We start from the raw sequence: 16,421 nt of genomic DNA, 5'->3' as shown, positions 1-16,421 counted from the left end.
AAACAAGAGTCATGTTGTAAAATTAACTTGCTAAAATTAGCATGGGATAGGAGAATATTAAGACCAATCACAAGGTAATGATGAAAACTATTGTTTAGGTTTTTCTTCTTAAAGTCTTAGAATAAAGTTGTGAGAGTATTAAAGGAAAAAGTTTAAGGGCTAGAGTGCCTGGTGGAAAAAATGTTTTAAAATTACATGTGAAATATGTGAGAATGATAAACATAAATTGTATTACATTTTCCCCTTCAGCCAAAAAATGTTTAAGTCAAGCTTGACTAAAACTCTCTCAGTGATGAATCAACTTGAAATAGGTGATTGGAGAACAGCCTACTCTGCATTTATCACCCAAGAGTTGGACTCTTGCTGTTGTAGGAAGTGTGGTTATAGATCTGATCTGGGGTAGTTGGTGTTATGTGGGAGTCTACATTTTCAAAACACCAACTTATATTTTCAGATATAGAGAATCAAGCTTTGTAAGTATTGCAAAAGTCATCCCATAGTCCTCAAATGGTCATAATATGTTGGTGACTTGGAGAGAATCTTGCATACACTAAACTGCATATACAGACATTTGTGAAGAAAAAAGTTATTCACCAAAGTTCTAACATTAGTTTGCCAAATGCCAATGTCCTTGTTAAAATATCAAGAAACTAGTTTATTTCTAGTTTAAATCACTATCTTTGAAGTATAGATTTTAGAATATGTTAGGTTATATTTTTGAAGACACATGGAGCCATTGAGAGGTATCATTTATTAAAAAAAAACCTCAATAGGAAATAATTTAAAATAGCGATATCAACTACACCTACAGATTTGCCAGATTTACCTTTTTTACCAAGTGGTTAAAACCTTCAGTATATCTGTATGTGTGTGTTTACATTTACTATGGTTTTGCTTTTGCCATTTTCAGATACTTTCTTTCTCATGTTGTTTTCAGGTATGGTGTGGATATGATGAAGCAATTAAATCCAGACATGACCAGACTAGTTTCTCTTAGCTTCCCTTGACTAATCAATCTAATCTATCTCTATATTTGCTTTAGCTGAATGCAGTCATTTTGCATTTCAAATGAATCTTTTAAATGAGCCATATTTTGATTGTTTCACTAAGCAGAGACCTGCTGTAATTGTTAACACAAGCTTACATTCTTTTTTTTAGTCTCATATCTGTGATAAATAAACAAGGTACAAATACGACCTATGTCTTTCTTGGTGGGAGGAAATAATTTAGGTCAATAGCATATCTTTCAATTCAGAAGACTGTTAATGGCACCAAAGAGGCTTTTATTCAACTAAATCACTGCCTGTAAACAGTCTGCTAAATGAATATTTAAAAAATTTGTTTTTCTCTTTGGACTCATGAATTCTCTGAGATAATTTACTTGGAAACTGTCATTATCTTTTTGCATCTTCTGAGACCCTGTTCAAGTTAGGATTCTTACCTGGGTTTCAATTAAATTTGATTTTTGTTTTTAAAGCAGTAGCTGAAAAATAGAACACATCTTGATAATAACTGCTATCAAATTAATGATTTTAGATTGTGGATTAGCTCTTTTTTGGACACTACTTGATATTCAAGTGTGGGAATCTGATAAGAATGATATGATTTATGTTTGGATTTTGGCATAAAATTATATTTACAACTATGAGTTCATATCTTGCTTTCTAAAATACAATTCTGCCTCTCAGAACTTCTCTTATATCTATTAGGAAAGCTTCAAGTTGAAAATTTTAAACTATTTTCTCTTTATGTATATGTGCATGTTTAGATAATGCTTCTTTGTTCTCACATTATATAGAAAACTCTTATTTTTATTATAGGAATGCTAGGATGACCTAGAAAACTAGAGGAATAAGCAGTCTATCTTATGATTTTCAAGTGTAAGATAAACTATTATAGACTTTAAATTTATAAGAGAATGAAATATTCCAGTTTTCAACCTAAAACTCACTTCTGAATTTTATACGTGTCTTTAAATGCATAAAGAATACATAGAATACTTTATATTCTAAAATATTTAATTTCAAACTTGCCATAGTAAAAAAAGGAAAGCAATATTTGGAAAACAGTCAATGGTTTGTTTGTGATTTTTTTTTTTTACGGTGCTATTGAGCAGGTAAAATGTCTGATGCCAGATTGCATTTAAGTTTGCATTACTTGATATTTAGATTGTACCGTATGGGATAATTGCTATTTAAATTTTTTTCAAATAGTGATTATCCCTTATTTAGGCATCCTTATTCAGATTTTACATATTTTTGAAATAAGGTAGAAATTACTATTGATATATTTGTTTTAGTCGCTATAAAATATTGAAAATATAAGTATAGTTAGCACTATACTAATTTACTAAACACGTAACTTATGTGAACAGCTTCTGATTACTAATATTGTTGCTGTTTGTTTTCTTTTACACCATAACCACTCTTCGTTGACCACTGTATGCAGATAGTTGGAAGTAAAGTTACGGTAAGTACAAAAGAGGGGTTTTACCCTTAGATCTAAATTTGTGCTTTTGGGATTTGTGATTTTTGCTTATAGTATAGGTTTGGTGTATATTTTGCCAAAGCAGTGAGATGATTATTTAGCTCAGCTGATTAGAGTTTAGCTGTGCTAAGTATTCTTTGTAGTTTTGGGAAATGTTTTAGAATTAGAATATGCTCACCTGTCTTCTGTTTTTTTTTTTAATTATACTTGTATCAGTCTATATGATTCTGATGAAATTGAGTGTTGAATCTCAGTTTCTCCCGACGGAAAAAGGAGTCTCCTAAAATACTGGTTTTTTGTTCATAGGAATTCTTGCTATAACGTCTCACTTCAGTTTTAGTACTACTGAACTACATAGTGTAATGATGGCCACCCTTGCCGGCTACCCTTGCCATGCAATCAGGCCTGGGGGCTTGGTATTGTTGGGTATTATTTTTCAGTTCTGTGATTTTGGGTGAGTCATATTTCTCTGGAGTTCAATTATTAAATGAATAAATTGAAATGATTAGCTCGAATTATCTTTTAAGGTTCTGTGTTGCTGTCATTTAAAGGTTTTATATTTTAGGTACTGTATTTTAGTACTGTAATTACATGATACACTGTTACATAACAAGTCAAAAGTGGCCAACATTGTGATTGAGAGCTATTTGTAATTACTGTTGCTTTCTTGACTAAGTGTCATTTATTTAGAGAAGAGGGTAGGTAACATTTTTAACATCACAGATGTTAAAGATCTAGACGGATCTAGATGAATGAATGTATTCAGTATTTATTTTGCTTTTAAAAATTTCCTTTCTTCCTTCCTTTCTTTCTTCCTTCCTTCCTCCCCTCCCTCCCTTCCTCCCCTCCCTCCCTTCCTCCCTCCCTCCCTTCCTGTGACATCTATAGGGATCATTTTTTTAAATCAGTAAATAGTAATTAATTAATTTATTTTAAATTTGGGGCATAGTACTGACATTTAAACTCAGGGCTTTTTTTTTTTCATTTATTCACATGTGCATACATTGTTTGGGTCATTTTTCCACCCTGCCCCCCTCACCCACCCTTCCCCACCTTCCCCCCCTCAGTTCCAGACAGGTCCTGTTTTGCCCTTATTACTGATTTTGTTGAAGAAAAGACATAAGCATAATAAGGAAGACAAAGCGTTTTTGTTAGTTGAGTTAAGGATAGCTATACAGAGAGATTCCTACTATTGCTTTTGTGTACCCATGTGTTACGACCCATGTTGATTCAACTCTAATTGATCTTTACATTGGTTCCTGATCCCCTGCTCATGATAACATGTTGTTTTAAGGTTTCTGTATTAATTCCTCTGGAGTGGGGACATCAAATGCTTTCATGTTTTGGGTTTTCTACCTATGCCTATATCTCCCGTTTGTGCTCTCCCCTTGTCTTGTGATCCAAATCCAACCACATTGCTGCATTTGCCCTCGATCTAATGTCTGCATATGAGGGAAAGCATACGATTTTTGGTCTTCTGAGCCTGGCTGACCTCGCTCAGAATGATGTTCTCTAGTTCCATCCATTTACCTGCAAATGATAAGATTTCATTTTTCTTCATGGCTGAGTAAAATTCCATTGGATACAAGTACCACATTTTCTTGATCCATTCATCAGTAGTGGGGCATCTTGGTTGTTTCCATAACTTGGCTATTGTGAATAGCGCTGCAATAAACTTGGATGTGCAGGTGCCTCTGGAGTAACCTGTGTTGCATTCCTTTGGGTATATCCCCAGGAGTGGGATTGGTGGATCATATGACAGGTCTATGTTTACATTTTTAAAAAGTCTCCAAATTTTTTTCCAGAGTGGTTGCAGCAGCTTGCATTCCAACCAGCAGTGGATTAGGGTTCCTTTTTTCCCACATCCTTGCCAACACATATTGTTGGTGTTTTTGATGATGGCTATTCTAACAGGGGTGAGGTGGAATCTTAGTGTGGGTTTGATTTGCATTTCCTTCATGGCCAGAGATGGTGAGCATTTTTTCATGTGTTTTTTTGCCATTTGAATTTCTTCTTTTGAAAAAGTTCTGTTTAGTTCAGTTGTCCATTTCTTAATTGGTTCATGGATTTTAGGAGAGTTTAGTTTCTTAAGTTCCCTGTATATTCTGGTTATCAGTCCCTTGTCTGTGTATAGCTGGCAAATATTTTCTCCCACTCTGTAGGTAGTCTTTTCAGTTTAGAGACCAGCTTTTTGTTGTGCAGAAACTTTTTAATTTTATGAAGTCCCATTTATTCATTCTTTTTCTTAGTTGCTGGGCTGCTGGGGTTCTATTGAGGAAGTCTTTGCCTATACCTATTAGTTCCAGTGTTTCCTGTTTCTTCCTGTAGTAACTTCATACTTTCAGGTCTGATATTTAGGTCCTTTTTTTTTTTTTCTTTTATTATTCATATGTGCATACAAGGCTTGGGTCATTTCTCCCCCCTGCCCCCACCCCCTCCCTTACCACCCACTCCACCCCCTCCCTCTCCTCCCCACCCCCTCAATACCCAGCAGAAACTATTTTGCCTTTATTTCTAATTTTGTTGTAGAGAGAGTATACGCAGTAATAGGAAGGAACAAGGGTTTTTGTTGGTTGAGATAAGGATAGCTATACAGGGCATTGACTCACATTGATTTCCTGTGCGTGTGTGTTACCTTCTATGTTAATTCTTTTTGATCTAACCTTTTCTTTAGTTCCTGGTCCCCTTTTCCTATTGGCCTCAGTTGCTTTTCAGGTATCTGCTTTAGTTTCTCTGCATTAAGGGCAACAAATGCTAGCTAATTTTTTAGGTGTCTTACCTATCCTCACCCCTCCCTTGTGTGCTCTCGCTTTTATCATGTGCTCAAAGTCCAATCCCCTTGTTGTGTTTGCCCTTGATCTAATGTCTACATATGAGGGAGAACATATGAATTTTGGTCTTTTGGGCCAGGCTAACCTCACTCAGAATGATGTTCTCCAATTCCATCCATTTACCAGTGAATGATAACATTTCGTTCTTCTTCATGGCTGCATAAAATTCCACTGTGTATAGATACCACATTTTCTTAATCCATTCGTCAGTGGTGGGGCATCTTGGCTGTTTCCATAACTTGGCTATTGTGAATAGTGCCGCAATAAACATGGGTGTGCTGGTGCCTCTGGAGTAACCTTTGTCACAGTCTTTTGGGTATATCCCCAAGAGTGGTATTGCTGGATCAAATGGTAGATCGATGTCCAGCTTTTTAAGTAGCCTCCAAATTTTTTTCCAGAGTGGTTGTACTAGTCTACATTCCCACCAACAGTGTAAGAGGGTTCCTTTTTCCCCGCATCCTCGCCAACACCTGTTGTTGGTGGTGTTGCTGATGATGGCTATTCTAACAGGGGTGAGGTGGAATCTTAGCATGGTTTTAATTTGCATTTCCTTTATTGCTAGGGATGGTGAGCATTTTTTCATGTGTTTTTTGGCCATTTGAATTTCTTCTTTTGAGAAAGTTCTGTTTAGTTCACTTGCCCATTTCTTTATTGGTTCATTAGTTTTGGGAGAATTTAGTTTTTTAAGTTCCCTATATATTCTGGTTATCGGTCCTTTGTCTGATGTATAGTTGGCAAATATTTTCTCCCACTCTGTGGGTGTTCTCTTCAGTTTAGAGACCATTTCTTTTGATGAACAGAAGCTTTTTAGCTTTATGAGGTCCCATTTATCTATGCTATCTCTTAGTTGCTGTGCTGCTGGGGTTTCGTTGAGAAATTTCTTACCTATACCTACTAACTCCAGAGTATTTCCTACTCTTTCCTGTATCAACTTTAGAGTTTGTGGTCTGATATTAAGATCCTTGATCCATTTTGAGTTAATCTTGGTATAGGGTGATATACATGGATCTAGTTTCAGTTTTTTGCAGACTGCTAACCAGTTTTCCCAGTAGTTTTTGTGAAGAGGCTGCTATTTCTCCATCGTATATTTTTAGCTCCTTTGTCAAAGACAAGTTGGTTATAGTTGTGTGGCTTCATATCTGGGTCCTCTATTCTGTTCCACTGGTCTTCATGTCTGTTTTTGTGCCATTACCATATCCATTTTGAGTTGATACTAGTACAGGGTGATAGACATGGATCTAGTTCAGTTTCTTGCAGATGGATAACCACTTTTCCCAGCAACATTTGTTGAAAAGGCTGTCTTTTCTCCATCGTATATTTTTGGCACCTTTGTCAAAAATGAAGTGGGTATAGTTGTGTGGATTCATATTTCGGTCCTCTATTTGGTCCCACTGATCTTCATGTCTGTTTTTGTGCCAGTACCATGCTGTTTTTATTGCTATGGCTTTGTAATATAGTTTGAAGTCAGGTATTGTGATACCTTCGGCATTGCTCTTTTTGCTGAGTATTGCCTTGGCTATTTGTGGTCTAAACTCAGGGCTTTGCACTTGCTATGCAAGTGCTCTACCACTTGAGGCACAACTCCAGCCATTTTTCATTTAGTAATTTTTCAGGTAGGGCCTCACTTTTTGCACTGCTTATGCCTGTATAGCTGGGAGTACAAATGTATACCACCATGCCTAGCTTATTTGTTGAGATAAGAGTCTTGCTAATTTTTTTCCCTGGTTGGCCTTGAACTGTAATCCTCTCCATCTCCACCTCTCCAGTAACTTGAATTATAGGCCTAAGCCACCATGCCTGGCTGCAAATATTTATTAAATGCTTATTATGTGCCAAGCACTGTGCTACATACATTGATGATTAGAAAGTGAAAATTAAATGTGACCTTTAGTTCATACATGTTGAAATATCAATATATTACATTGTGCATGCTGCCTATAAGTGTAATAGGAATTCATAAGTAAGAGAGAGAGAAATAGGGTTGGAATAACTAGGAGAAGTCCTATGCAAATTTCTGGATTTAAATTGGGATTTCAGAAATAGTTAATTATGATGGCTGAGATTCCTCTAGGGAGAAGAAACATAGAATAGCTCTCAGGTTCTGGAAATAATAGTAAATGCAAAGGCCTGGAGAGAGAATCAAACCATGTATGGGGGCAGGGAAGAGGAAAGTGAGAGACAAGATTGACTTTGTTGGGACAAAAAATGTATATTGGAAAGATTAAAAGCTCAAGTTGAAAGAAAGTTGTGAGGTTTGGGCAGAAATGAACTATGCCACAATCTAGTAAAATATTACTGATTCTTGTGCATCCAATTAGTTATTAAGTTTTTTTTTTTCCTGTTGTGCTGGGGGTACATTGTGGCACTTACCAAAATTCTTACAATATATCAAATATTTCATACTTGAATTCACTCCCTTCATTATTCCAGTTATTAAGTTATTATTTCTCCTAAAATGTTTTCCTTTAGTTACCACACTGTTAGTTTCTTAGTTCATAAACTAATCACTTACCATATCTGTGGTTGGTGTATCCTCTAAACAGTCCCTGTGTCTTCAGCCTGTCACCCAACCAGTGCATGTCCTGTATGATTACCAGAGGTGATGATATTTCCTTCCTCAAAACCTTCAAATGGCTTCTGATTGCCCTTTGTGATCTCATCTCTGCTTCCTTTTTAAAAGTCCTTTACAGCTGCATTCCTGTCCTCTGTCCATACAGGACCATCTGGCAATTCCTTATGACACTTTTCTTTAATACTTCTAAATCAAGTGTATGCTATGTTTTTGAGCCAGAATGCCCTTTTCTTCTTTTGTGATCCAGCAAGCTCCTAAATATCCATGACGATTAAGCTTCATGTCAGTCTTAGGAGAAGTATCCTAGGTAACTCCTTCCTCTCTGTAGCACCAAGTACATTTAACATGTTCAACATCTACATACATACGTTTAAAATATTGTAATAATTCACTTTCATGTCTTTTTTTGCCAGTGACCACAGCTTCTGCCTTCCAGAAGCTAGGTCTGATGGGGAAGAAGGCAAAAAGAATAAATAAAGATAGGGCCTGATCATGTAATGTAGTAAAGGTTGCAAAGTGAGAGGCAGGGTCTATGTGGTTCCCAGAGTATGCAGATCTGTGGTATAGCTGTTTCATACCCATGTCTTATCTGGAATCTTCTTCTCACATTTAAGCTGGCAAATCCTGCTACAAAGTGGGGAAACTAGGAATCAGCCTTTAGAGGAAATGATTAAAGGTTAGTTTTAGAGTTTAGGTAGGAGGGAGGCCTTAAGGAAGATTTCTAATCTCTAAGTTACTTAGAGATTCCTTGTTTTGTGACTAGAAGGAAGAATAAAGAACATAAGTACCACCACTCTGGTAAAAGTCAGTTACAGTGCTGTGGTCTCATTAATCTTCAAAAGATAGGAGATATTTGTTTATTGATAAAAAGGGCAGGTAGGAGCTTTATAGAGGTGCTCTTCTCCAGAAAGAAGAAATTCTAGAATAATCAACCTAAATATTGCAGTTACTTAGAGATTACCTACATTAGTCAAAAAAAAAAAAAAAAAAAAAAAAGGAGTGATGTAAGAGCCAGGAAGATGGACTATAAAATGAACCAGGTCTTCTCAGCCATGTTTTTCCTTTGTCTATCCAATGTTGATTAAAAGTAGAAATGAAGGCATTTGAGGCCTTGCTGGTGTTTAACTACTATCAGCCTCACTTTTTACTATTTAACTTTAAAAGTCAAACTAGATAACTGCCTGTTATCTGAACATAACTACCCCCTCAGCCTCAGGTAATATTGCTTCTGACTTTGCTTATTAAGACTTTTAAAATCTGGAATTTTCCTTTCTTTGTAAATATTCTGCCCACAGTCCATAGCTCTCCTATGAAGCCTATCTTAATCCTGGGCCCCAACCTCTCTTCCCCATTTCCACCTAATAATTTATCTGAACTCCTACAGTACTTTGTTTTTAAAATTTCTTATAGAATCACTTATTGTTCCTATCACTTGATATGTTCCTTAAGGGTTTCTTTTATGACATTCCTATTTTACTTTATAGTAATTTATACCCTTGAATAATAGTTCCTATCATTCCATGGGTCTGTCTTTTTATATCTGCAGTATAGATTTCATAAAAAATGCACATTTTAATAGAAATCATGTATTCAGAGGCAAATGGACTTGGGTTCTGATTCTTAGTCTGCTGCATATTAGCTGTGTTACCTTGGATAATTTGTACAATGTCTCTGAACCATAATTTCCCCATTGTAAAGTGAAGATAACAATACTAAATTCAGGATAGTTTTTTAAAGTGAATTGTTTGTATTTAATATATCTAATATATAAACTTTATAATACTATATCCCAGTTATATTTCTGTTAAACATAGTGAATCCTACAAAATATGAAAGACATGTAGCATAAAGACTACATGGTAAAATGAATAAGGTTATGAGCTACTTTTTTTTTTGTCTAAGTATTCAAGATAGGTGCTATTTGGAGATGTAAAGGGAGAAATAATATTTGTTCTGGGTCAAGAATGGTAGGAAGGATTTAGCTGGATGTTCCAAAGAGAATGCTTCTCCTATTTATTGGAAACTACATGTTGGTGTAGATTACTGCTGGGCTTTGAGAAAAAAATTTAAAAATTCGTATGTGGTCTCAAGTTAACATTGACAAGGTTACTTTAAAGATTCAGTGAAATTGTTGAGGATCTTGTATAGATACCATCTACAAAGGGAAATGATGAAGTATTTTCCAGTAACTAAAACTAGCAAAGAGAATTTGGAGCAGGGAAGAAACAGAAAGAACTGAGTGATTGTTTTTTTCAATGGCTTCTAGTTATAAATAAGCATTGTAGGACTTTGTGAACCAACATAAATTGTTTTTATATTTAGAAACATGTATAAAACAGATTTAGAAAACCACTATGATGATTGATTCAATGTCATTGCAAGCCAGGAATAATTTCTTCATAGGTAGAAAAATAGGCATTCTTCTGTGGGTGAAAAAGGTAAGAATTGGCATGATTACACATGATAGTTGGAAAATAAAATTATAGTGACCAGACCTTACAATGGTAAATATAAGGTGATTTAATAACATAAATAGTTGAGTGCCCAAGGCTTTTGGGGAAAGTGTTTGTTTTGGCATCAGAAAGACCTAAATTTGAGTCCCTGATTCACCACTCATTCATTCCCCTGACCTTGTAAATCTTTGTGACAGTTTGTTTCCTTTCTTGAACAAAAAGATACTAATTACTTGTTATGTGTCAGGCACACTATTCTAGGTGCTGTTAAGGGGAGGGGGGCAGGAATAAGGCTTGGCTCTGGGTTCAAATGCTTGGTCTACATTAGGAGAAAATGATATACTATATTAAAAAATGGAAAAATGAATTTATTTACAGTTTTGACCAAAACTGGGGAGAGAGCCATTCTCAATTTCTCTCTACCTTGCCCATAGCAATGTTACAACTTATAGAAAGGGTAGAACAAAAGCCAGGAAATATGCATATGCAGATTTACCTGTGAGCCCAAGCTAGGGAATTGGAAGATAGTCTTTTTCCTGGAGCCAGGACCCAAGCTTGTGAGTTTGAGACATTTTTCACTTCCAGCATGATATTTCCTGTAGGGAGCTGGAGCTGAAAAAGACAATTTAAAAAACTGATCCTAATTCCTAGGTCCAGTCACAGTACTAGATTGAGAAACTACACAGATAAAGTTCTCATGGAGCTAACAGACAAGAAGATACATATCACAGCTGTGAAAGAAAAAAACAAAAATGGAAAGTGAGATAGCAGAGTGATCAGGGATGTGCAATTTTAAATAGGTGAGCTCTCTGAGCAAATGATATTTGAACAGAGACCTCAATGAAAATGGAGAGAGCCATGCAAATGTCTAAGGGGAGAGCTTTGAAGGCAGAGAGAATGTCAAGTGCAAAGACCTTGGTGCAGAAGTGTTCATGGTATATTTGAAGAATTGCAAAGTGGCCACTGTGGATAGAGTGGGTGAACACAGGATGCTATGGGAATATTTAGTAACCAACCCAAGAGCTCCTTAGGGTGAGTAAAAACAGGTTAAGCATAGTTAGCTTCCCGGAATTTGGGAATGTAGGTGGAGGTCATTTTTAAGACAGAGATGCTGAGGAGTTGTGACTTTAATAGTTAGTGAGGAATCCTGGAAGGTTTTGAGCCATGGAATGACTAAATCCTAGATGTACTGGGGAAGATTAATGTAGCAGTGGAAATTGGAGAGGTAAGAGATGAGGGCAGGGAGATCAACAGGGGGTTGTTGTAATAGTTTAAGTAATAAGACCTTGAACTGGAGTGTTGTTAGTAGAAACTAAATTGAGGGTATAGGTGTGTGTGAGAGAGAGATTATGAGGGTAGAGTGTATCAGCCTCAGCAAATGATTAAAAAGGGCCAAAAAGATATGTGAATCAATAATGACCAAAATTTCAAGCATGGATGACTAAGATAACCTGAGCACTCATGTAGAAGTCAGGAGCAAGACTATCTTGGAGTCCAAGTTAATTTTAGTTAGCCATGTAAATCAATGAGAAAGGACCGAGATCACAAAGCAGGAGTAAAGTTTCACCAGTTTAGAACATATCTTTAGCATTAGCATTATAATTTTGCAATGTGGTTCTCTGTTTCAAACTACTGCTTTTACTATTTTAAATATAGTCTCTGCACATTGCTGCTGCACATTGATTATTATCCAAATAACTTTTACCTGTTTGTAAACAGAAGCCCGGATGTCTTTACTTGTTAATGAAGCCTATGTATCCATCTAGATGATTCACTAGGCCCAGGTAGAAAAGAGCTAAGCATTTTGGTAGCCTGTGGTATTGTTTATTAGGTAATTAAAAGGTCACATTTGTATATTATGAAGTGTTTCTAAATTATTGTAGTCAAGAGGATAAGCCCATCATAATGAAGGTCAAGCACAAATGTGTGCCCTAATTGGGGCACAAGAATCATTGGCACTAATCAGGTGACCATTTGTAGGACCTATTTCTCAAAGTACAGCCAAGTGGGTTTGTTTTCCCAGGCTGGTGAGGAAGGTAATGACTAGAGTAACTTCCTGTTAAAAGTATACATTTATGGCCAGATTCAAAGTAACAGATTCAAAATGTTTTCTATATATTTGCTACTATAAGTGATCTAGTAATAGTAATATCCATAAAATATCACTAAGTGTGGCAGTATGTTTTTGTGGGCTGTTTAGCTATTACCACATTATTAAATTGCAGTTTTATTAGGTTATTAATAGAACAGTATCTTAATGATTACCTGATGTTAATATTATACTAGTGCCAGGCCAATTATTTGAATATACTATGTGAAAAAAGTATTTTTGCTCATTTTTTTCATAACTATGTAGTCCAGAAGGGGGAGACAAAACATTGATTATTGGAGTTTGAAGTAGTTGCTTCATGGTGATAATATTAACTTTCTTGTACTCCAACTTGATTGTTTTTTTTCTTATGGGTTTAGAGATTGTAGAGTAGTTGCTGTAAAATATTTAGTTTTATGCTGGTGACACTTTTGTTAAAAATATAAATTCAATCAGAATAAAAATAATGCCATTATTTTTTAACTAGTATATATAAAGTAGAAAAACTCATTTGGTAATCAGATGAAAATAAGACCTGAGACTATTTAATGATGGCATATAACCGATCTCTTAAAAATGGCACAAACACTATTAAAGTACTCATTTCAGTCTTGTCTAATTTCACATTCATTATATGAAATGAGTAGTTACTTTCTTATTTCCTAATGTTTTAATACTTCAAGTTGACTTGTATATTATACTTGTTTTGGATAAGGATATCTGTATATGTTTTGAAAGGTTTCATTATTTAAATCTACATTCCTTTTAAAAACAGTTTCTTATCATTACCTTCCCTCCTAGTACATTGTCATAAATTACATTATTTCATTATGTCATGTTAAATTCATTGTTTAGAAATGCAGTGTTAATGTAGATTATGAAATATTAGCAAGCCATTATACCGTAAGCATTTGGAAATGTCTAAAAGACAGCATGAACTTGACATTATATTTAGACATATGTTTTATAAATTGATTATATTAACATTTATGAGTAAGGGTAGTTATGTTTTAAAATATATCCTGCTTTGGAAACAAAAAGATGTACTTTTCACATAGGATTCTGCATTGCAACTTTATTACCTGTGTATTCTGGTTGTGATAATGTTAGACATTTCCACTGAAAATTTTTCTCTGTGTATACAGTTAAGTAAAAGAGTAGATTCAAAACCTGATGCTTTCTTTTATATAAGACATTTAAAACTAATGTAGCCATTGTTCCTAATCAGGTTGATCTATTTCACTTTTCAACTCTGGCAAAAATTTTGATAGGCTATATATGCTATGTGTATATATCATAGCATGAGATAATGGTATGCTATGTTTTTTTGTTTTTTTTTTGTTGTTAAATGATATAATCTCAACACCATGTATCCTTTAAAAGCTCTATGTAAAATTTGTTATTGCCAGTATAAAAAAAAAAAAAGTGGCATGATACAAGGGTAACATCCCCCCCCCCGCCCCTTCCCCCTGGCAATGCATTCTCCATTCTAGCTTGCTACCTTAACTTTCTGTATAGCAAATTTTGGCTCATTCTCATATCTGATTCCATTTTCTGTTTAGCTAACCAAGTTTCTTTTATGTGATTATCTATGAGGAAGGGGCTATTTGGTTAAACCAACATTAGGTCTTTCAAATGGGATTAAGGGCAGACTGGGATTATTTTAAAAATGCCTCCCTAGATTTCTTAGTTTGTTTACTTATGCATTTATTTAGAAATGGGGTCTTGCTTTATAGCCCAGGCTGGCCTGGAACTCATGATCCTCCTGCCTCATCTTCCCAAGTACTGAGATTACAGGCCTGCACCAACCACGGCCAGCTTCTACCTTAAATTATTAAAGGGTTTAGAGTATTTAAAGCCCTTTCACATGTTTTTTCATTTAAGCTACCATGTGTAGTTAGCTTTATTTATATAGGTTTGTGCATCAGTTTTTGATGAAGGCATTACCTCCATACTCCAATTTCTGGAGACTGGTTAGAGAGATTCTATAGTAATTGCATGCTCCATTATAGTTCCTACCACAATTACTTACCAAAAGTATATAGAAAACAAAAATAAATTTTAATAGCATCATTGGAAGATATTGAAAGCTTTCTAGGTTCAGTTTTTATGCTGATCTGCTTGTAAATTTCTACTAACCTGTCATCATTGTTCTCTCCAATGAACTTGTGATCTAAGGAAATAAGTGCTTGTGCAATGTGATTCTTGTGCTTGGGGAATGAACAGTAACTGATTTGTGTACTTTAGGTCAATCATTTATTTTGATTGATGATGATGATGGTTTTTTGTCAGAGTGGTTATGCATTCAGAGAGCTGTTCCACAAAGTGTGATTGCCATCTGTATACACTAGATGTGATCTGTATATACTTGCACTTATGTCTCTTATTTATCTATCTACCTGCTTATCCTCACAAAACCAAATGAGCATAAATATGTTCCTTCTATATTAGAAAGCTGAGATGTAGTATATAAGAGAATCGAGGCTCTTTCCCCATATTATTTCAGACTTTATTATTGTGTGCAATGCCTTTGCTTAGAATGGGAAAATGTATATATGTCATGAGCTGAATCGTGTCCACCCCAAATTCATGTGTTGAAGCCCTAATGCTTAGTGCCTCAGAATGTGTCTGTATTTGAAGATAGAGTCTTTAAAGGATTACATGAAAATGAGGCTGATAGGATGAGCCTAATCCAATTTGACTAGTATCCTGATAAATAGAGGAAATTTGGACATTCACACAAAGAAGTTAGCCTTCTGCAGGCCAATGAGAGAGGCTTCAGGAGAAACCAAACTTGTTGACATTTTAATGTTTGACTTTTAGCCTCAAGAACTGGAGGAAAGTAAAATTCTGTTGTTCAGGTCACTCAGTCTCTTGTTTAATTGTTATTATTATTATTATGGCAGGACTAGTATACCAATATTGTATATAGAATTCATTTTGTTGTATTTAATACTCAATGGTATCTAACTTTTAAAGAATACTATGTGCCAGGAATTGTGCTAAGCAGGCTTCGTGTAAAAACTTATCAGTCCTATTTTATAGATGAGGAAAGTGAGGCTTCGAAAAGTGTGAGCATTGTCTGGAGTTTCACAGTAAGGAAGTAGGAGAGCCAGAACATGCATGGGGCAGATCGACTTCAGAGGTTGGCTTCTTACAATACCTAAGAGTTGGTGGATTTCAGGCAGCTGTGGATAATGATTGACACCATGGGTGCCTGCTCTGCCTACTCTGTTGATAAACTAGAGAGTATTTCCAGTTCATACCTACAGCACAGACAGAGCCCGGCCCATGGAAGCACTTCCCTATCTCAGGGAACAAAATACCTCTCTGCACATGTAGCTCTACGTGCCCAAAAGGAGCAGAAATGATGTTTTTACTTTTGTAGTAGATAGTTACAAACAGGTAACATCCATGCAGATAAACAGATGATACTGCACAACTGCAGTGTGAGGAGAAAGTAAGAGAAACCATGCTGCTGCATTAGGAACCAAACATAAATAATAGAAATAATTCCATTTTTACCAGTGGTCTATCATTTTCTCTAAACCATTTTCCCTATGTCTAAAGTAGATTAAACATTGTGCCTCTTTGAGTTTTATACCATCCGTGTTCACCTTTCTTATGCACTCTTGCCTTTTATAATTAATTTCAATTAAACATTAATTTTGTTTAATTAATACTGTGTAATTAAAATGCTTATAAGCTCTCAGAGGGCAAGAACCATGTCTTAATACACCTTAGACATTTTAAAATACACCAGGCCGTAACAGCAGAAAAATAATTAAGCATCCCTTTGTTCAGTCTCTACATACTCGCAACTGCTCTGCTACTGAACTATATATATATAAACTGAAATCAGAAAGCTGCTACTTATTTTATAATGCTTCTTGAAAAGAGTTCCCTCACTTTGGTAACACAATCCAGCACCTTAAAATTCTTTTTGTTTCAAGAATAAAAGTAAATCTCTCCTATTTCAATTTAGATCT

The 16,421-nt window shown here is 35.4% G+C and overlaps 1 protein-coding gene across 4 annotated transcripts in view; it reads left to right on the top strand.

Annotated features, from left to right (window-relative positions):
- The window catches only part of Diaph2 (diaphanous related formin 2), an 879,521-nt gene that overhangs the window by 77,758 nt on the left and 785,342 nt on the right, over positions 1-16,421 (top strand). For 3 of the 4 annotated variants that reach the window (XM_074062668.1, XM_074062666.1, XM_074062669.1), the window contains one exon: positions 2,449-2,469. The exons of the other annotated variant lie outside the window; for it this stretch is intronic. In XM_074062668.1, the coding sequence (XP_073918769.1) occupies positions 2,449-2,469 (21 nt within the window). The remainder of the gene's footprint in view (positions 1-2,448; positions 2,470-16,421) is intronic. 4 annotated transcript variants of the gene reach the window in all.

Source organism: Castor canadensis, chromosome X, assembly GCF_047511655.1.
Source record: "Castor canadensis chromosome X, mCasCan1.hap1v2, whole genome shotgun sequence".
NCBI classification, from domain to species: Eukaryota; Metazoa; Chordata; class Mammalia; order Rodentia; family Castoridae; genus Castor; species Castor canadensis.
This window is presented reverse-complemented; position numbering and strand designations above follow the sequence as displayed.